The following is a 21,077-nucleotide window of genomic DNA, read 5'->3' as shown; positions in this document are numbered from 1 at the left end:
CATGGAAGCCAAAAGAAGCGCTTCAGAGACACTCTGAAAGCTTCTCTGAAGACCTTCAACATCAGCCACGACACATGGGAGCTGAATGCAATGGACAGACCAAAGTGGCATTCAGCTGTCCACAAAGGCGCCAAATCCTGCGAGGCCAACAGAATCGCTGCAGCACAGCAACGCAGACAGGCCAGGAAAAGCAGTGCCAGCAAGTCCCCGACAGCCGCCACCATCCCCTGTCCACACTGCGTCAGAACCTTCCGGGCATGGATTGGCCTGACCAGTCATCTGCACACCCACAGAGCCCAACCCACCCACCCCCAGGATGACTAGATGGTCCTCGTCGATCCCGACAGACGAACCACACACCATACATATGTATGTGTACATAACTACATGTTTGTATATTAATGCGTATTTATGTGTGTGTGTGTGTGTGCACCCACATTTATGTATGTGTGCGTGCGTGCGTGTGTGTGTTTAGTTTTTTAGTCACATTTTGGTGTGTGTTTGTAACATTGATGTAATGTGGTATGTCAACAAAAGTGCTTTTGTAAAGCAACCTGAGCAGATTTCTGGATAGAGGGCTATTAAAGTATCCATTATTATTACACACCAAAACAATACTACAAATTACAGATATGAACAATCACACACACACACACACACACTCAATCACTCACTTAAGACACAAAATATGTCCTAAACATTCACACACACACATGCATGCTCACACACAGAATAAAACACCCACCCACATCCACATATTCACTACAACAGTATGTGATGATTTCAGTAGTGGGTAAAGTGGGGTGAGTAGGAGGAGGAAGACTGAAGACAAACAGATATGCTTCATCACACCCAAAGGCCTGTTTGAACAGGTTGGTTTTCAAATTTGTTTTGAAAGAGGACAGCATTGGTAAGTGTCAGAGATACAAAGAAAGAGAATTCCAGACAGAAGGTGCTTGATGCTGAAAGACCTTTTGGCCAAATATCTTTGAAAAGGGTTTGGGGACTGTAAGGAGTTTTTCAACAGAAGACCTGAGAGAACTGGAAGGGTTGTAAGTATAATGGAATACATCGTATCATGTAGTTTTGACTAACTCCTTTCAAATAAGTCTATTTGAGCAGTTTAAAAAAAACTCCCCTCTTCCAATTTTTCTGGGTACAAAATACTATGTATAATTTTTCATAAAAAAAAACAGTATAATATTTATCATGGCACAACCAAAAAAGGTAGGGCACCACTAATCAATGTTCACAGATATCTTAACATTAAAATCTTCTTTAAGTGTGCAACATTCCAGAACTCTACAAATGAAATGAAATTATGGTGCTTAGAAAACAAAAATAATATAATCTTCTTTTTTAACTCACTCAGTACGGCCAGTCCTCTCTTCTCCTCTACACAGACCCCTCGGATGTCCAGTGGCTGTCTGAATGACCCAACCTTTAGCTTCCGTCATCAGAATTGTGGTATTCTTTGTCAACATTCACCTCTTCAGTATAAGAGCCTTCCGCTTGCAATATTTTGATGATGGTAACTGGCGTGAAACGCTGTTAACGTCGTCTCTTTCGCCGTTCGTATGGAGAGAGTTAAGAATATAGAAATAAGAAAAAGAAAAAGCCAGAAATTGTCATCAAGTGCTACTTTAATTAGTTTAAAGAAATCAATTGTGTTTGGAAATAAATTATCAGTTCGACTGGTGAATGAAGAATTACAGATGATAGTATGACCAAAACAAAAAAGGTATATGGTAAGAATTTACAAATCTTATTATACATAACAAACCAAAAAAGTAAGAAGCATGGCTGTTATACAGTAAGAATTTCACAAATGCAACTCATCCATTTCTGCTCAGTTACAAAAAACAAAACAAAAAACACAAAAACATACATACATACAATTACATCTCTTGAATTTAATTCTGCATATTAACAGTGCATAGCTCTTTCAACTTCAGTACAAAACATCATACATACAATGCATGGAATTCAGACAAAGATAAAGAGGGGAAAATATTCAACTTGAGATTTTTCACTGTCCCTCTTTTTTTCATTTTGTGAATAGTTCAGTAATAGGCACAGGAGAAAGATAGATCCTTATTCAGGTTGTTGTATAAGTTATGTGGGTTGTTGTATAAGTTATGTGCTTTACTAAAAATACAAATGGGTGTCAGATTTCTTGCTTGTAAATGTGATATGCAGATCCTCACTCACATAACAAAGATCACTTTGGCAGTCAAAAGCTGTCTATTGGTTTCAGCATTTCTTTACCAAAATGAACCCATAATTAGATAAAATGTTAAAGGATGCATGCACGCCCAAGAACGTGTCCTCTCACAACACACAACTAAAACTTAGACATGCAAGTGACAGGCGCAATAGCCATGTGGTTGAAGCGTTGGACTTTCAATCTGAGAGTCCTGGCTTTGAATCTCGATAACAGTGCCTGGTGGGTAAAGGGTGGGGATTTTTCCGATCTCCAAGGTCAACATAAGTGCAGTCGTTCTTGTGCCCGAACCCCCTTCGTGTGTATACGCAAACACTAGATCAAAAATGCACCTTAAAGATGCTGTAATCCATGTCAGCGTTTGGTGGGTAATGGAAAGAAGAATATACCCAGCATGCACACCCCCGAAAACGGAGTATGGCTGCCAACATGGCGGGGTAAAAATGGTCATACATGTAAAAGCCTTCTCATGTACATGTGAGTGATCATGAGAGTTCCATCCCACAAATGCAGAAGAAGAAGACATGCAAGTGCATGCACGTGTGTACACAGTCTGAGTTTCACACAACCACATGTAAACAGGGCTTTTTTCCTTTTCTTTTTTTGTCAGTCTGTTTTACCCAACCACAACACACCATTCCTTGGTTCTGATACTTTTCAAAGGCATGATGTTTTCTGATATAACCTTTCTTTGTCACTGCATAAAATAACACCCCAAAAGTCAATTCACCAGTCTTAGAAGCTGTCAATTACTGCTACTGTACTCTTTCATCTACTGAATAAAATCAGTTGGGATTTCTCAGTGCAAACAAAAAGAAAGTTGTCTTGAATTAAAACTCAGGGCTGCTAGATGACTTGGCTTTGTGGTTGATGGCTAGGATGTAATCATCCATGGGCAGCAATTCCATTTGACTGATGGAATCTGAAAACCAGTCCACAACAAAACATGTTTTTGGAATGCATACAACAATGAACAATAATAATATGAATATGGAATGATATGTTTTCTGTTAAACAAGTCTTCCTCTTTGAAAATACAATGTGTCAACCACAAATGTTTATTGCCCTTTCTCTGATCAAAATGTTTTTTTTAAGGAAGTGGAAATACAAGACAATAAATTTCAACACCTAAAAACACTCTATACTTAAGTTTTGTTATGACACATTTATGAATACTTTAATAAGATAAGTACATGTTTGCTCCACTGTTTCTCAACATGCTATATTTACTCCTTGACTGTCAACACTTTCTGAGGTGACCTGCATTCCATATGCCAAGAAAAAATAGCCGTATCAGTCCTGAGTAAACTAAAACTTCTGTAGCTTCTGAATTTTGGGAAATTTATGTGTGAAATTTTTACACCCGAAGCATAAGCTCTAAATGTACATGGAAGTAAAACAAAAGGACTCACTTCGTGATTTGTTGAGAAATTTTGTAATTATTACATGTTTATAATATTTTGAGAACATTTCCAACCACTAGTACTCAACATAGAAACAAACAGATATGGAGCAATAAGCCAATGTCTCTTCTTCTTCAGAATTTTCTGAATTCTTGATATAATTTCTTCTGAATCATTGTACACAAGCTTTCTTCATTGCTGTTCGCATCATTCATAACTTCCTGAAACATTTGAAAGATTGTGATTCTAAGACTGTTGTGGCATAGCCACTTTGAAGAAGACCAGTTTCAATTCTTGGGAGAAAAATCAAATTTGCAAGAACTGTATGCTTCAATGAGATTAAAATGGGAAGAAAATAAATTTCATGAACCTTCCCTGAGCCTATCAACATCATTCAGTGGTTCTCCACCTTTAAAATTAGGCACAAACGTTCGATGAAATACCTCCAGTAATCAAACAGAGATAGGCATCACTGAAGACTCCAAATGCTCTATTCATTTAAGACAAGGCAGTCAAGGGGTCAACAGTACAAATAAGCTTCAAAAGAGCACTTGAGAAGGAAAGGAAGTATGCTGCAGTTTCATCCCTTCATAAGAAAATGATAAAGACCCACTGGATCCAAAGGTATCTTATGCCCCATCATCTGGTTGATATCGATGAGATACTTCCAGATCTGTCAGCACAGGGTTAAACTATAATTTGAGTTACCTCTGTATTTATGAATTTTCACATTTTTGTCTGCTTGTCATTGTTAATACTTAATGAGATGAGTTTTCTTGAGAATTCTGTAGCAACATTTCATTGTAACATGTAGATCTGTGCTACAAACAAGACTTCTGCAGAAGTATTGTGCATGTTCATGATCCTCAGATGTGCAATTTGTAGTTGATGGATGCTCTCTACTGCAGCAACCTCAGGCACCATGAAAGACATGGCAGCACCTTCCAGAGCATCAATGATGCCTGTGCCATTTTAGTTAACCATCACAATCCTAAAGCTATCAATGACTTTGTTGGGCACATGTCTGGTCCATCCATAAAACACATGATCACCTCGGTGTACCATGTGGTGGAAAGTATGTTGTACATTTGAAATGGCATTCCAGTCTACAGAAGATCAGTTTCTGTCCAACACAGAAAACAAGCAACATCTCATGTATGCAACTGGGGCTACTTCAAAGAACGGGGCTGATTCTGATTTGCAGATCATCAATACATGCACCAAAAACATAACAACATTGGTCAGAGAAGACACAGACCTGCTGGTTTTGTTAGTTTATCATTCTCAAATTGATTCAAATGACACCATCTTCTATTCAGACAAGCAAGAGAAATTGTTACAGACAATGGTTCTGTGTGTGTGTGTGTGTGTGTGTGCGTGTGCGTGTGTTGTGTGTACTGAATGTTTGTCATTGTTTGATCTGTCTGTCATTGTTTATTTATTTATAGTCTGTTCATCCAAGATCCTCAGCCCCAAGATGGTGGGTGGCAGTGGAATCATAAGACCAGGATTTTTGTGGATTATTTGATAGAAACTAATGCGTGGATTTTAGGCTTTGTCATTAGGGGACTTCACTCTCCCTTTGTGGTGACCCAAAGTTGTTTCACTATGTGAATGGTCCTGTTCCATCATCCTGATTGTCCTGATCGTCATTGGTGGACGTGATTCCCCAAGATCTACACCCCTGGGACAGTTGACTTACCTGGCCAACTGGAACTGTATGGTACCAACTTCCCCCTGCTCTAAGTTGAGTATTGTGGAAAAAAAAAAAATAATAATAATATTCAAGGGTGTAACGGATGGGGAAATAGTTTTTGTGCATGTGTGTTTTTTTCTGAGGAAAAGGAAAGTGAAAGACAAACATAAGAACTTTCACACCAGTCATTCACACACATGCACAACTCTGATTCTAAGAGATGAATGACAAAAGATAAATTTATGTAAATAAAAAGCTAGAGACAGTGAAGACCAGAGAGAGGGAGGAGATGGGAAGCTATTTTTGAAAGAGTTAGATTTTAAGACCAGACAAAGAGTTGAGTGTAGAGATTTGACAAAGCAAAAGAGGGAACTCATTCGAAGTGTGAGGTCCAGAGATAGAGAGCCTGATTTGCCCAAAATGTCTTTCAAGTCCTGAAGAGGACCTTGTAGACCTGCCCGTACTTTCTGATTGTATGATCTGCCTATGCACAGTAACAGAATGGTCTGCCTGTTCAATGGATTTGTGTCAAACATTAACTTCATATAACAGCAGTGCAAGCCCAAATGCATATATATCCTTTTGCACTGTTTCTCTGACATCTGGTTTCTAATCAGCTTTCTTCTACTATCCTCTACAATAATTAGTTGTAGAATGCTTCATGGTTCCAAGCAAGATGTTAACAAGGTGATTTTTACAGTACTGAGTAGAATGTAACTGTTGATAATATAATAATGCTAAAATGCGTACCTCACACTACATGTATTAATGTACATTTTCGGTATGGTGAAATCAAATCTTTTCCCTGTACATTTCAATTCTATTCATTTGATTTCTTTTGCTTTTTCTTCCCCTTTGATCATGGTTTTATTTTGTTGCTCTCCCGCACTAACAATTTCACAATCAGTAATATCAAATACTTGATATTAAGTGATTAGAAATAAAGTGGATATTGTCTTGGCTGCTTCTCCAAGTAAATTGTCACTATTTGAATAGTTCTCACCACATATCAATCCTATTTTTTTCAGTCATTAGATCAACTACCTTTTCACTAGCTTTTGGGTTGTTTATAATGATCATAATCAATGTTTGGGTTTAATACTGAATTCAGTCTCCTGTCTGTACTTGAGTGATGTGCTCTTATATATAGTCTTCAATCTAATCTTCAAGTCAAATCAAATTATAGTGCTTAGAACCTCGCCAACCACTGAGGCCATCTCAAGGCTACTGCCATGTTAACACCAACTTCAAGTCAAGGGAAAAAAACAACAACAACAAAAAACAGTAAAAACTACTCACACCTTTAAGCTTTCCACTCAAAGTAAATGAAATGAAATGAAATTATGGTGCTTAGAGCCTCGCCGACCACTAAGGCCATCTCAAGGCTATCGCCGCGTCAATAACTACTACAAGGATAAAAAAAAAAAACCCAATTAAAACGAGTCACCACTTCAAACTTTCCACTCCAAAGTTAAAAAAAACTTCCATAGTTTAAAACCTTCAAATCTGGTTAAAAATGTTCACTTCTTTTAAGAAGTCCATCAGTGCCCACGGAGGGACATCATGAAACAAAGTCTTCAAAGAAACCGCCGTGTAATGTCTGCGTCTAACGTCATGCAGATCCCAACAGTCAAGGAGTACGTGTTTCACGGTGAGAGGCTCCTCCCCCTTCAACAAGTAAGAATGAGTAAAAAAAAAGTGTGCCCCGTACGCAGTCTGCACAGCACAGACTCCTCCTTTCTGTTCTTCACCCCCGAAGGGAGGGTCTCTTTTAGGTCCGGACGGATCTGGAAGAGCTTGTTGTCCGTCTGGGTGTTCCACTCCTCTTGCCAAAGATCCTTAACGTAAGTGTTCACCTTCCGCTTCATGTCTGTATAGGGTACAAAGGATCTGGATAATTCTTTCTTTACAGCGTTCCTGGCCAGCAGGTCCGCCCTTTCGTTACCACGAATGCCAACATGTCCGGGAACCCAGGCCAACACTACCTCGTATCCTTTCTTCGTTGCGAGAGTAAAATCTTCATAAAATTCCAGCAGTTTGGGATGAGTGATATTCCTGCAGGCGATCGCCTCCAGGGCTGACAAGGAGTCGGAAAAGATCATGAATCTCTTTTGTTTCGAAGAGAGAACCATTTTTACCGCCAGAACCAGTGCGGTCAGTTCCGCAGTGTACACCGAGCTGTCAGACAGGATGTGTTCCGTTGAGGGCCGGTCAGGAAAGGCGGGACAGAACGCAGATGCAGCGACTCCGTCCTCTGACTTGGAACCGTCAGTGAAGATGCTTTGAAAAGTGGGGAATTTGTGGCACAGTTCCGAAAAGTAAGTTCTGTAGGCCAGAGAACTGGTGGTGTCTTTTCGGTATGAGGCCAGATCGAATCGGACCTCGGGTGTTGTAAAGGTCCACGGAGGGCTGTCAGGGAACTTAGAGAAATCTGAGATGCCACTGACATCCAGATCGGCCTTTTCTAAGTGCGGCTGAATGCGCAGTCCGAGAGGAGGTATGCAGTTTGGGTTGTCTGTAAATTTCTTATCGAAAGGGTTGTTGAATACAGCGTCGTAAGCAGGTTTTGTAGGTTCAGAAAACAATTTCAAATAATAATTCAGGGTCAGCTTCAGTCTGCGGTTGGAGAGAGGCGGTTCCCCTGCCTCTGCATACAGGCTGTGCACAGGGGTGGTGTGGAAAGCACCTAAGCTGAGACGGAGCCCTTGGTGGTGTACAGGGTCCAACAGTTTCAGGTAGGACGGTCTGGCCGAGCCGTATACTACACTTCCATAATCCAGTTTGGACCGGACCAGGGCTCTTTAGAGGTGCAAGAGAGTTCTCTTATCAGCACCCCAGTTAGTGTGTGCCACAACTCGGATGATGTTCAGGGCTTTTTGGCAAGATACTTTCAGCTGTTTAATATGGCTGAGGAAGTTCAGCTTCTGATCAAAGACAACCCCTAAAAATCTGGCTTCCTTGACCGCCGGGATGGTGGATTTTCCCAGACGGATTTCAGGGTCCGGATAGAACTGGCGAAAATTATGAAAATGGATGCATTCAGTTTTGGAGGACGAAAATGTGAAGCCATTCTCCTCTGCCCAACACTGGATTTTGTTGACGCAGAGCTGAAGTCGTCGCTGGATGCTGGCGTACGTGCTGCCAGTTGCATATAAGGCAAAATCGTCCACGAACAGCGAGCTGTCCGATCCCCTCTGAACGGATTGAACGATGTCATTAATTTTTATGCTGAAAAGAGCCGGCGACAGGATGCTCCCTTGCGGGACACCCAGCTCCTGCTCGTGAATGTCGGACAGGGTGGTGCCGAGTCTCACCTGGAATTGTCTGTCTTGTAAAAAATTGTGGATGAACTGAGGCAGGTGTCCTCGGAAGCCGAGCTTGTGCAAGTCCAAGAGAATTCCAAATTTCCACGTGGTATCGTAAGCTTTCTCCAAGTCAAAAAATATGGCCACCACATGTTGTTTGTTCACGAAGGCATTTCTTACAGTGGTTTCCAGACGAACCAGATGGTCAACGGTAGAGCCATGCTTGCGGAAACCACACTGTTCTTTCGCCAGAAGGCCGTCGGTCTCTAGTTTCCACATCAGTCTATCGTTGACCATCTTCTCCATCAGTTTGCAGATGCAGCTGGTCAGTGCAATTGGGCGGTAGTTGGAGGGGTTCGAGGGGTCTTTTCCCGGTTTCGGCAGCGGGATTACGAGGGCTTTCCGCCAGGAGGGTGGAAAAAAGCCTGTGACCCAGATGTGGTTATAAACTTTAAGCAGGGTGCCAGACAGGTTTGGGGAAGGTGCTTTAAGACTTTATAATGGACCTCGTCCATTCCTGGACAGGAATCCGTACAGGTCTGAAGGGCAGATTTAAGTTCATTCATTGTGAAAGGAAGGTTGTAATTCTCTGTGTTGTCGGAAAAGAAGTTACATGGTGTTTTTTCTGACAGGTTTTTGGTTTTAAGAAACCGAGCAGATTTGTTAGCAGATCTCGAGTTCTGTTCAATTGTGGAGGCAAGCAAATTGGCAACTGCTTTCTTCTCTGTGACCAGAGCGTCTGAAAGTTTCAGATGATGAAAGGTCGGGCATACGTTTTTGCCCTTAATTCTTTTTAAAACCCTCCACACTTTCTTCTTGGGTGTGTTGGAGGTTAAGGAAGAGCAGAAATCTCTCCATGACTTCCTCTGGCTCTTTTTAAAAACATACCTGGCTTTCGTCCTCAGCTGTTGATGGGTTCGAACTCTATCGGTCTCCGAAAGACGCGTCGCTGCGCTCTCTTCCGAGACTTACAGGCCTCCCGACATTCCGCGTTGAACCAGGGCGTTCTAGGGACCTGAGGCTTGGAGGTAGACGATGGGACTGCTGCTTTGGCGCAATCTAAAACGATCCGAGTCAGAGTGTCAGCAGGGTCCTTGCTATTCAATACCGTTTCTTCCTGCAGCTCCGCTCTTATCTTCTTGGTAAAAAACTCCAGTCTGCTTTGTCATAGTTCAGGCGGTCAGGCAGAGAGTCACCTTCTCCATCTGTGGGGCGGAGGACAACAGGAAAGTGGTGACACCCGTGCAGATCGTCGTGCACTTTCCACTCGTAGTCCAGGACCAACGATGGATCGCAGACCGACAGATCTAAACACGAGAGCTTTCCAGAGGGCAGATGAAGGTAAGTGGGAGACTTGTCGTTAAGACAGCACAAGTCCATGTCGGAAAGAAGGTTTTCCAAGAGAAGACCTCGGGCTGATGTCATCTCACTTCCCCAGAGCGGGGAGTGTCCATTGAAGTCGCCCAACAGTAAAAACGGACGTGGGAGCTGGTCGACCAGGTTCATGAGGTCCTGCCTCAGAACATGGACGGAAGGAGGAAGGTAGAGAGAGCAGACAGTGATGGTTTTCTCAAGTGTGACTCTCACTGCCACCGCCTGTAAAGGGGGTGCTTAAAAGAACTGTACTGTATAAAAGGGACTTGTGAATAAAAAGAGTGACACCTCCCGTCAATCCCTCTTGCTTCGGTTGAGCGGGTTTAAAAACGGAGTTAAAACCAGAGAGAGATAAAACCTTGCCATCTCTTTGCAGAGTCTCCTGCAGCGCCAGCACTGAAGGTTTCAAAGCACGACAAAGCAGCTGGAGTTCCTGAAAATTGGCGTAGAAACCCCGGATGTTCCAGTGGATCACTGCCATTAAAAAGGTTAAAAAAAATAAAGCAGCAGCCTATTCCATCGCTACCCCCTGCTCCTCTGCTTGCGGTGGCTTGAGGTCGGCCAGGATTAAGTATTTATTTTTACAAATTACTTTTTCGGATTCCGACTGAGTCGGAATATCCACCACCTCGGCCCCTCCCGATCCCGCCGAGGCCGCAACCCTCCCCTCCTTGAGTTTTGGAGGTACGGGGGGTTTCCGGCCACTTCCGCCAGCCCGAGGGCCAGGCAGACGAGAGGCGGGGCGAGGGGTTCCGGGGGGTGGGGTGGGGCGGGAGGCGGACAACGTGCCTCCGCCCGAGGTTTTCCGCTCCTGCCCAGCAGCCCCTGAGGACTGCCGCACAGGATGGGAAGGGGTGGACACGGCGCCTCCACCCAAGGCCAACGGTTCCGACGAGGTGGGTAAGTCGTCCGTCTGCGTCCCTGTGGACGTCGTCTGGACCGCGACGTCCACCGTCCTGGGTCTGACGACAGAGGCGTACGATGCCTTAGGCAACGCGGCCTCCACCTGTTTCTTTGCCTCAAAGAAGGATATCTTTTTTTCTGTCTTGACCTTCTGGATTTGTTTTTCTTTTTTTCCAAGCGGGGCAGTCTTTCGATGAGGACGGGTGGCCACCTCCGCAGTTCGCACACCGGGCTGCACTGACGCAATCGCCCTGGTGCGCCGCCTTCAAACAGGTGCCACACGCCTCTTCCTCCTTACATCGGTCTCTCACGTGTCCCAATTTCTGGCATTTAAAACATCTCAGAGGGGACGGCACATACAGGCTTACACTAACTATCAGGTATCCGACCCGAATGTCCTTGGGGACATCCGGGCAGCAGGTGAGGAAGAAAGTGTTGGTCGGGACTCTGTCCGACCCCTTCCTCACCGTCACCCTGTACACGTCGGTCACTCCCTGAGAGGACAGCTCGCTCTTGATTTCAGCCTCAGACACACCTTTCAACTCCGGGCATCTGATGACCCCCTTTGAGCAGTTGAGACCTTTGTGAGGGGAAACCTTCACCGCCCTATCCACGAAAGTGGTCGCCTTGAGAAGGAGCTGTGTCTGCCTTTTGGACTCTGTCTGAACTAAAAATGCTCCGCTCCTCAGCCTCTTGATGGATTTCAGCGATCCTGCCAGACACTGAAAGCCCTTCTGGATAGCGAAGGGGCTGAGAGCCGACAACGGCTTGTCGTCATCAGCGCCCTCCATCACAAGCCACGATGGCCAAAATCCAGAGGTCTCAACGACCTCCGAATCGGAGTCTGAGTTGTCCGTTCCCTGCCGCCGTCTTTTTCCAGAGTTAGGGGTGTGTGATTTTTTGGAAGTCATGTTGAAAAAAATGTAAATTCATCCCTCCCTTACCCACCCACCATGGGGTCCAACTTAGGGGCCAGGGTCAAGGGAACACCAGCTTGACCCCTTCCAGGTTTCGGGAGGGATATACGACCAACAGTCTAGCTCCAACATGTTCGCCCCCGATCATGCCCAGCTCCCGGGGACAGAGAACCGAGCACTACGGGGGTTATCTTCGCTAGCCACTAAACTGCCAGTCTTGACCCAGCCCCACGAAGGGGTAGCCGATTGACACACACGGGCCAATGTGTGCCGCCTGTCTTAGGAGAGGTCCGAGCCAAAGGGATGTGTTGAGAGCAGCATGCTCTCTCAATCCCCAGGATCTCATTCCCCTCCATCACAGGTCGCGCCGCACGGCAAACACGGCGGGCCTGAAGAAGGCCGCAGAGAAAAAAGAATGTGGAAAAGAAGGCTTGATGGGGAGCTGAGGACAGAAAAGAGGCGGTAAAAAGAAGAATAGAGAACAGCGAAAGGGACAGTGGGTCACGTTTAGTTTGGGCCTCACTCACGACCTGTTTGGCAGGCAAAGCCCTATCAGGGGCATCAGTACAAAACCACCACTTATTCAGCCCTAACAGCTACGATGGCTATGTAGGCTGTCAATTAAGACCTGGGACCAGAGCACCAAACCCCAAGAAGCACTGATGTTCCCGCCGACATAGCTCGCTCGATCACTGGCCACTAAGCCTCCCGACCACGACAAGGTAGTGACCCTCCCGGGACCACTCAAAGTTTAACCTTCGCCGGACGGTGCTATTGACTATACACGGAAGATGGTGTGGGTCCGTGTGGACCCATGTCCCTCAAAGAGGGAAAATCATGTCCACCCTTCCACAGACGGTGTGGGTCCATGTGGACCCATGGCCGTCATAGAAGGAAATTTTGTGTTCATCCCTCCGAAGACGGTGTGGGTCCAGGTGGACCCATGTCTATAAAGAGGGTTATTTTAATCCGATTTTGGCGAAGTTCTCATAATACTGCTCCATCCTGCAACAATGGCGGACAGTGGCGCTTATGCTTCCATCACAGCAGAATTTGTGTGTTAGTATGTGTGTGTTTGTGTGTGTGTGTGTAAACTGTATGTGTGTGTGTTGCATGTCTGTGTGTGTGACACTAAGGAATGTTCCCTGAAATGCAGACTATATTTCTACGGCAATTAGGCTTCAAGCAGCAAGAAAAAAGCAACATAAACATACAAGCAAGATCAAAACATCAAGAACACCAAGCAGTAGTAAGAAACACAAAATAAAAAAAAAAGAACTCAACAAGCAAGAATCATGTTAGGTCATGACATTGTGTAAGAGCCAAATACCATATCTTTACTGCATTTGGTATAGCTGAAGAACATGTATGCATTTTAGAATTCTCATGATCTGACAAGTTCAGCGTTTTTACTTTGAGCACGCACAGGAAGGGCAAAGAATTTGCATGTGGTCGGGACAAACATGCTGACTGCATTTCTCGCACCTCTGTCTCACTTTTCGATCAGCCTTCCATGAGCAGAAAAAGCAGCGTGCTTTCTTGCGCTGTGTGGGGGCAGCTTCACTTGATGTTCTAGGATCAGAACTGGCTTGCCTCTTGTGCAGTGTGCTGGCAGCTTCACCTGATCTTAGTGTCTCAGACTTGTCTTGCCTGACCGTTTTTGCTCTTGGCATTTTGTGCCCTTCTGACTCAAGCTCAATCCTCTTGATTGAACGTTTTCATCAGATCATGATGCATGTTTGTGTGCATGAGACGGCGCTTCATGTGTGGCAACATCAGGCTTTTACTGATGCATTGGATGAATGCACTCCGTGCATCCTTCTTTGCAAGAGAATCATCTTCAAATTTGATTGGACACAGCGTGCAGCCACTGTAGCAAGCAAGATCAATGATGTTGGCAAACATGACAAATGGAAATTCTTTTTGAGGTATAAGCATGGGCAAGCTTATCCAGAGAGTCTACGGCCCCCTTTGTCTCACTGTAAAAAAGAACAATCTCAGGCTTCTGCTTAGGGGCCCCTGGCTTCACCATCCCTTCGTCATGCATTGAGCTGAGGAGAATGGTGTTCTTCCTTCTCTTCCCCTGGTAATTAACAAGGGTGACAGTCTTATTGTAAGCAAACTCGCTGCCATGAAGTGGGAGGTTTCTGTTGCTTTTGAAAGGGTAGGGTAGAAACCTTTTGTTGGATCTGACTGTCCCTACGACTGTCAGGCCATTGTTTTGACAGCCCTCGGCCAAAGCCAAATCTGTGAAATAATTATCACATGTAATATTTCTTCCACTCTTGAAGAATGGAGTTGCCAGCTGAAGGGCAATGCTCCTTCCAAGACTCACCTGTCTGTCCTGGCCGAGGGGCCGGCAAAGGTATGGAATTCCCAAGAGAGGGAAATTATTGGCTGAGTCAGCAACCCAGAACGCCTTTATGCCATAGCGATCGAACTTGGTGGGTAGGTATTGGATGAAATTGCACCTGCCTCTAAAAGGCACAAGCTGCTCATCCACAGTTAGAAGGGGCCCAGCAATGTAATAGGTACTAAGGTTTTTGTTGAATTCGTCCCAAACGTCTCTGAAAGGGGCAAATGAATCTTTTGCTCTTCTGTTTGATCTTGTGGATTTGTCATCAAATCTCAGACAACTCATGAGGATTTTGAATCTGTCCCTACTCATGGCTGCTCTTACAAGACTGACCCCGTATTCCTGATCCCAAATTTCGCTGATGAAAAGCATGTTCTGCTTTTTGACCCCCCCAAAAAGCAACACGCCCAATCAAGGCCTCAATCTCAACATCGTCACAATCTTGCCATTTTTCCTGGTACTGATTTTGTCCATACGAATTTGTGAAACGGACAGTGTCTTTAATGATTTTGTCTGAAAAAAACAGTTTGTATGTACCATACGGATCATGCACATTTTGGGTTCCAGGGACCTGACTAGGGGGACGCTTGAAAATGTTCTTAGACGGCGTCTTTCTTTTTCCGGTCACTGGAACTTTGCTCCATCTTGTTCCGTCCTTTGCTGTATATGTGCTGGAATCTGGTGGCACTTCTTGCTCCTCACCTGACTGAGAAAAGAATTCTTCATCTTTTTCGAAATCTGGTTCATCATCACTAGGGGACTCCGCATCAGGCTCAGGTGGAAGAAATTCTTCGTCACTAGTCATCGCCACTTTCTTGTTTGTGGTCCTTGGAACTGGCAATCCGTGTTCTTTGCTCATCTGGGGTAACCAAAAAAAGAAGAGATAGGTACAATATAGTCAGATATGATTCCATAAATTTGCAGTTATGTTTTACACACACACACACACACACACACACTGTCATCGAAAAAAACCCGGGCAACATTGTAAGCATTCGCAATTAAAAATGACAAGCAACAAAAATGCAGACACATGTAAGCACTTGTAAACAATTAACCCATAAACACTAGAGCACCAAAACAGAGAGAAAGCACATACGTTAATCCCCCTATCCACTCCTCTATCGGCACCTGTGAACGCATGAACTACTGCGTGAGTACACCTCTGTGATTGTATTCTTCAAGCCTTTTTACGTTATTGATTAGTTTTGGCTAGCTTTGAGATGCAACTTGAACTGAGACAGAAACAGATACAAACCATAGATACAAGCCATTTCTGCACTCCCCAAACCCCTGACCCATCAACCTTATTTCCCCTAATAAATATCAAGTGGTTTAAATTCTAACTCAAAATGTTGATATACTCACCAAAATTACGGTCTTCCTCTGCGTCAGCGCAGGTGAAAAGGGCTTCAAAAATGTTGGGTCTGTCCATGACGGTATCAGAGTGACTGTCCAGCCTCCATGAGAGATACTCATAGCAAGGAGAGAACGTGGGAAAAACCCTCCGCTTCCTCAGAACTTGTTACTCTCAGTTTATCTTTCCAAGTTCGAGAAGTGCCAGTATCGGTTTCAGTTTCTCTCTCCAGCATGCAAAGAGGGGGTCCTACAGACCTCCCCATTGTCGCCCTTTGTAGCCAAGGGTTACAATTTTCCTTCTTTGCGAGCCATGGGTCCACACGGACCCACATCGTTTGTGGAAGGGAAAACACAGTTTTCTTTCTTTCCGAGCCATGGGTCCACACGGACCCATGCCGTCTGTGGAGGGGTAAACACAGTTTTCCCTCTTTGCGAGCCATGGGTCCACACGGACCCACACCGTTTGCGGAAGGGTAAACATAGTTTTCTTTCTTTGCGAGCCATGGGTCCACACGGACCCACACCATCATCAGTGACTAGTTAAAATGTCACCTTTAATTACTTTTTGAATTTTTGACCCATATTTTCGAAATTTTAGGACAAGGAGGGGATTTGTGTGTTTGGAGCATATCTAAAATTTCATTGAAAAACATCTATAAATATACGAGATATCAGCATTTAAAGACAATTCTCGGTCCATATGGACCCACACCGTCCGGAGAAGGTTAAAGAAGTCCATCGGCGTCCATGGAGGGACATCACGAAACAGTCTTCCGAGAGACCGCCGTGTAATGTCTGTGTCTAATGTCATGCAGATCCCAACAGTCAAGGAGCATGTGTTTCACGGTGAGAGGCTCATCACAGGGAATACATTGAGGGGCCTCCTCTCCCTTCAACAAGTAAGGAGTACAAAAAGGTGTGACCTGCGCGCAGTCTGCACAGCACAGACTCCCCCTTTCTATTCTTCACCACCGATGGGAGCGTCTGTTTTAGGTCTGGACAGATTTGGAACAGCTTGTCTGTCTGGGTGTTCCACTCCTCTTGCCAAAGATCCTCAATGCAAGTGTTCACCTTTTGCTTCATGTCTCTGTATGGCAGGAAGGATTTCGATAATTCTTCCTTTACAGAATTCTTGGCCAGCTGGTCTGCCCTTTCATTACCATGAATGCCAACATGGCCAGGAACCCAGGCCAACACAAAATCATATCCTTTCTTTGTTATGAGAGTAAAAGCATAGTAGAATTCCAGCAGTTTGGGATGAGTTAGATTCCTGCAGGCAATTGCCTCCAGGGCTGACAAGGAGTCGGAAAAGATCATGAAGTTCTTTTGTTTTGAAAAGAGAACCATTTTTACTGCCAGAACCAGTGCAGTCAGTTCTGCAGTGTACACTGAGCTGTCAGATAAGATGTGTTCCTTTGAGGGCTGGCCAGGAAAGGCGGGACAGAACACAGATGCAGCGCCTTTGTCCTCCAGCTTGGAACCATCAGTGAAGATTTTTCGAAAAGTGGGGAATCTGTGGCAGAGTTCCAGAAAATAAGTTCTGTAGGCCAGTGAACTGGTGGAGTCTTTACGGTACGAGGCCAGATCGAATTGGACCTCAGGTGTTGAGGTCCATGGTGGGCTGTCAGGGAACTTAGAGAAATCTGAGATGCCACCAACATCCAGATTGGCATTTTCTATGTGTAGCTGAATGCGGAGTCCAAGAGGAGGGATGAAGTTTGGGTTGTCTGCAAATTTCTTGTTGAAGGGGTTGTTGAAGACACTATTGTAAACAGGGTTTTTGGGTTCAGAAAACAGTTTTAAGTAGTAATTCAGGGTCAGCTTCAATCTGCGGTTGGAGAGCGGCGGTACCCCGCCTCTGCATACAAGCTGTGAACAGGGATGGTGCGGAACGCACCTAAGCTTAGACAGAGCCCTTGATGGATTTCAGGGTCCAGACAGAATTGACAAAAGTTGTGAAAATGGAAACACTGAGTTTTAGTGGACGAAAAGGTGAAACCGTTCTCCTCTGCCCGACGCTGAATTTTGTCTATGCAGAGCTGGAGCTGTTGCTGGATGCTGGCATATGTGCTGCCAGTTGCGTACAGGGCAAAATCTTCCACAAACAGCAAGCTGTCTGATCCCTTCTGAACCAACTGGACGATGTCGTTTATCTTGATGTTGAAGAGAGCTGGCGACAGAAAGCTCCTTTGCGGAACCACCAGCTCCTGCTTGTGAATGTCGGACAGGGTGGTGCCGACCCTCACCTTAAATTGTTTGTCTTGCAAGAAACTGTGGATAAACTGGGGCAGGTGTCATCGGAAGCCAAACTTGTGCAGATCTGAGAGGATTCCAGATTTCCAGGTGGTATTGTAGGCTTTCTCTAAATCAAAAAAATATGGCCACCACATGCTGTTCGTTGATGAAAGCGTTCCTGGCTGTGGTTTCCAGACAGACCAAATGGTCAACGATAGATCAATGCTTGGCGAAACTGCACTATTCTTTCGCCAGAAGGCCTTGAGAGCTTGAGATGGTGAAAACCTTGGCAGACGTTTTTGCCTTTGATTTTTTTTAAAAACATCCACACTTTCTTCTTTGGTGTGTTGGAGTTTAACTCACTCCATGCCAAGAGTTTTTGCCCTTGCCAATCCCTGAAAACCCAGGGTTTGTATAGGATGGGGAAAAAATTGTAAAAAAAAACAAATAAACACCCAGACAATTGATATTTAGTATATGTATGCAAGGAATGTTGTTCCATATGTGTGCAAAAAATCAAAGTATTTACTCACCATCTTGATGCTGATCGCGGTATCCATATTTTGTGTATTTTTTAGCATTTTTGCACCCATCAGAAAGGTACACCAACATGTTCCACATCACATTCTAACACTATTTGAGGAACTGAAGACCTAGTGCATGCAATGAAGTATGAACAGGTGGTGAAGAAAGTTGAAATTCACACATACAAAAAAAAAAATTGTCTCTACATAATGAAAATCAAAGAACAAAGAAAAAAACTCAACCGGCTGGGTGTTGACTGGCCAGTCAGCTGAGAAACCTGGTATGCCAGTGAAGGGATGTGCAAGAGGGAAAAAGGAAAAATTGTCAGTCCAATCACTGGTGAAAACACTTGCAAAATCGTCCGTTTCCTCAGTGGTTTCGTCGTCTGTGTCTGTCTCATCTGCTGGCACATATTCCTCACTTTCCTCTCCATTGTAAACACTCTCTTCAGCGGCCGAATCTATTTCTAGTTTATTGGAATCTGGTTCAAATTCACTGTCCGAAGAATCAACATGATCTCCTTCGACATCACAGCCTTCAGTTTGGATCATTTCCAAAGCATCTTCGACGCTGAGTAACATTTCACCTCTCCGACCGTGTCGAACACTTCGCCGTGACGCCATCTTGTCAAACAACTTGCAAAGCTGACAGGGGGCACGCTTTGTTATCAACTGCGGTTGAGCTTATCGCGACACACACGCAGCGTGTGTGAATGAAAAGCTGACCAGAGGTGACGTAAGATATCACATCTGCTTTTGATTTTCGCATTCGACGCGTCACTCCGACAGCACGACTTTTTAAAATCCAAGTCCGCATATGCGGACATTGGCATCCAATGCTTTCTCCGACGATGTCCGCATATGCGGACAATGGCAGCGAGTGAGTTAAGGAAGAGCAAAAATCTCTCCATGATTTTTGCTTGCTATTTTTAAAAACATATCTGGCTTTTGCCCTCAGCTGCTGATGGGTTAAAACACTGTCGGTCTCTGGTCTCCGAAAGACGCACTGTTGTGCTCTCTTCTGACTTTTGGGCATCCCGACATTCAGCATTGAACCAGGGCATTCTTGGCACCTGTGGCTTGGAGGTAGACAATGGGATTGCTGCTTTGGCGCATTCTAAAATCATCCGTGTCAGAGTGTCAACAGGATCCTTGCTTTGCCAGACAGATCGTCGTGTACTTTCTACTCGTAGTCCAGGACCAATGATGGATCCAGACCGACAGATGCAGACATGAGAGCTTCCCAGAATACAGATTAAGGTAAGTGGATGATCTGTCTTTTAGATAACACTGGTCCATATCAGAGTGGGTAGTGGCCGTTGAAGTAGCCCAACAACAAAAACAGTCATGGAAGCTGGTTGACAAGGTTCATGAGATCCTGCCTCAGAACATGGACAGAAGGAGGAAGATAGAGTGAACAGACAGTGATGGTTTTATGTAAAAATAGAGCAACGCTTCCCGTCAATCCCTCTTGCTTAGGCTGAGTGGGTTTAAAAATTGAGTTAAAATCTGAAAGTTAAAATGTTGCCATCTCTTTGCAGAGTTTCTTGCAGCGCCAGCACTGTAGATTTAAAAGAATGACAAAACAACTGGAGTTCCTGAAGGTTAGCATAAAAACCACAGATATTCCACAGAATGATTGCCATTAAAAAAGTTAAAATTGTAGCAGCAACCTAGTCCACTGCTATCTCATGCTCCTCAACTTGTGATGGTCCAAGGTCAGACAAAACAGCAAATCTGCTTCTTGTGTTAACTTCAGCCTTGTCTGATTCTGGCCGAGCCAGAATATCCACCACCTCAGCCATCCAAGGCCCTGCCGAGACTGCAAACTTTCCCTCCTTTGGTTTTGTTGGTTGGGATGCGGTGCGTGTGTGTGTGTGTGTGAGGGGGTATGGGGGTTTCTGGGCATTCCCACCAGCCAGAGGGGCCAGCTGATGAGAGGCGGAACAAGGGAGGGGGGATGAGGGGGGGTGGGGGTGGAAGGTGGACACCATACCTCCGCCCAAGGCCATCCCCCCCCCTGCCCAGCTGCCCCTGAGGACCGCCGTGCATGATGGGAAGGGGTGGATACAGCGCCTCCACCCAAAGCCGACAATTTTACTAATGCAGGTGCGTCTGTTTGCATCCCTGTAGATGCCATCTGGACCACAACGTTCACCATCTTGGGTCTGATGACAGCCGCGTATGACGGTCCTGCCTTCAGCAAAGTAACCTCCACTATCTTACGGGCTTCGAAAAAGAGAATTTTCTTCTCCGTCTTCACCTTCTGTATCTCCTCTTTTTTCCAGGTGGGGCAGTCTTCAGATGAAGATGGGTGGCTGCCTCCGCAGCTGATCGCCTTTGAATAGGTGCCACATGCCTCTTCCTCCTTGCAGCTGTCTCACACATGGCTGAAGTACTGGCACTTGAAGCAATGGAGAGGGGATGGCACGTATAAGAACACATTCACCTGCAGGTAGCCAACTCTTATTTTCTTTGGAATGTTTGGACAGCAGAAGGTGAGGAAAAAGATGTTGATCGGACTCTGTCCGACCCCTTGCATACCATCTGAGTGAGTAGGGCTACGCCTGACAGGCAGCATAGTCCTAGCTCTCATTTTTTTTGTCAGATGTGTTGGAATGTGATTGTGTGTTGACGTTAAAGTTGTGTATGTGCTTTATGATGGAGTGGAGTATACAATGGTGCTTGTTTTGTGCGATTCTGCCACCAGAACTTCAAGTTATTCGGACATATTTTCTGTGTAACCTGGCAAGTATTCTTGCTTGTCAGAGCACGCCATTT

General features: G+C 44.8%; 1 protein-coding gene across 1 annotated transcript in view; it reads right to left on the bottom strand.

The window, feature by feature from the left end:
* Nucleotides 1-432: 432 nt before the first annotated feature.
* Nucleotides 433-21,077, bottom strand: part of LOC143280560 (uncharacterized) — an 84,755-nt gene continuing 64,110 nt past the window's right edge. The window contains exon 8 of the mRNA XM_076585253.1: nt 433-3,146. Within this exon, the coding sequence (XP_076441368.1) occupies nt 3,055-3,146 (92 nt within the window). The 3' untranslated portion in view covers nt 433-3,054. The remainder of the gene's footprint in view (nt 3,147-21,077) is intronic.

The sequence above is a fragment of the Babylonia areolata genome, chromosome 3, assembly GCF_041734735.1.
Source record: "Babylonia areolata isolate BAREFJ2019XMU chromosome 3, ASM4173473v1, whole genome shotgun sequence".
NCBI lineage: Eukaryota > Metazoa > Mollusca > Gastropoda > Neogastropoda > Buccinidae > Babylonia > Babylonia areolata.
The sequence above is the reverse complement of the archived record's forward strand: the minus strand, read 5'-3'. Positions and strand labels throughout refer to the sequence as shown.